The sequence below is a fragment of the Colobus angolensis genome, unplaced genomic scaffold (assembly GCF_000951035.1).
Source record: "Colobus angolensis palliatus isolate OR3802 unplaced genomic scaffold, Cang.pa_1.0 Scaffold145, whole genome shotgun sequence".
Taxonomy (NCBI): domain Eukaryota; kingdom Metazoa; phylum Chordata; class Mammalia; order Primates; family Cercopithecidae; genus Colobus; species Colobus angolensis.
This window is the reverse complement of record NW_012114544.1, coordinates 2,131,839-2,132,841: the sequence shown is the minus strand read 5'-3', so window position 1 is coordinate 2,132,841 and position 1,003 is coordinate 2,131,839. Positions and strand designations below refer to the sequence as shown.

Here is a 1,003-nt window from a genome sequence, read left to right as displayed (position 1 = left end):
GAGGCTGGTCTCGAATTCCTGACCTCAGGTGATCCACCCGCCTCGGCATCCCAAAGTGCTGGGATTACAGGCGTGAGCCACCGCGCCGACCCATTTTAACTTTCTTAAGTTGCAGTTGATATAATCAAAATAAAGCACCGAGGGCCATACTGCATTGGTCAGCATTCAAATACAGTGGCATAATCTTATCTCTTCAAAAGGGAAGGAGAGCTGACAATGTTAGAAAACCATTTACATAATGTGCAATCCACGCTCGCATGTCAACCATCCTATTTAATTATTTTCCAGCACACTCATAACTTAAAGCACTTTAAAAGCCACATTTAAAGTCTCATTTTTAATATGACTGCTTAGCAGTGTTTCGAAAACCTTGAGATTTTCATCTACATTATTTCACACTAAAAGACTACAATCGCGCTTCCACTTACGAATAAATCCCCTTGCTCTGACTTGCTTCAATCCTTTAAAAAAAAAAAAATCCACCAAAACTTTCCCATACGAAGCACTGCAATACCTAAAGTTAGCTACTTTCCCAAGTCACTAACACGTGGGGACAAAACACAATTGCAACCGCGCCAGCAGGGCTGCGCCGCCAAGCTACCCCCTCCGTGCCCCCATCAGGCAAGGAGAACCTGAGGTCCCACCTCTTCCTGCCGCTCCCTTCCCAAATGCCCATGTATGTAAACAGGCAGAGTGAATGACACCTTGGAACAAATTACATCCGACTGACAGGGAAGGGAGGCCTGCCGTTACCCGGGCCCGGCGCCCGCTACCGCCGCCACGCGCCGGCAAGTCCCGCAAGTCGCCCCTGCCCTCACCCTGCCAGTGCCCAACGCACAGCAACCACAGACCTGCCTCCAGGGTTTCCAGCGGGGGCGGCGGTGGACCTGTCGTGTCTGGGGACAGGTGCTGGGGAGGCTTTTTGGTCCAGGGATTTCCCTTAGGCGGCGGCAGCGGCGGCGGCTGCCGCTTTTCCGCAGGGCCAGCTGCCGCCTCTTCCCGG

The 1,003-nt window shown here is 52.0% G+C and overlaps 1 protein-coding gene across 1 annotated transcript in view; it reads right to left on the bottom strand.

Moving 5' to 3' along the window:
- LOC105507204 (chromosome unknown open reading frame, human C4orf29) overlaps window positions 1–1,003 on the bottom strand; it is a 126,169-nt gene that overhangs the window by 8,073 nt on the left and 117,093 nt on the right. Inside the window, exon 13 of the mRNA XM_011935625.1 lies at window positions 754–995. Within this exon, the coding sequence (XP_011791015.1) occupies window positions 754–995 (242 nt within the window). The remainder of the gene's footprint in view (window positions 1–753; window positions 996–1,003) is intronic.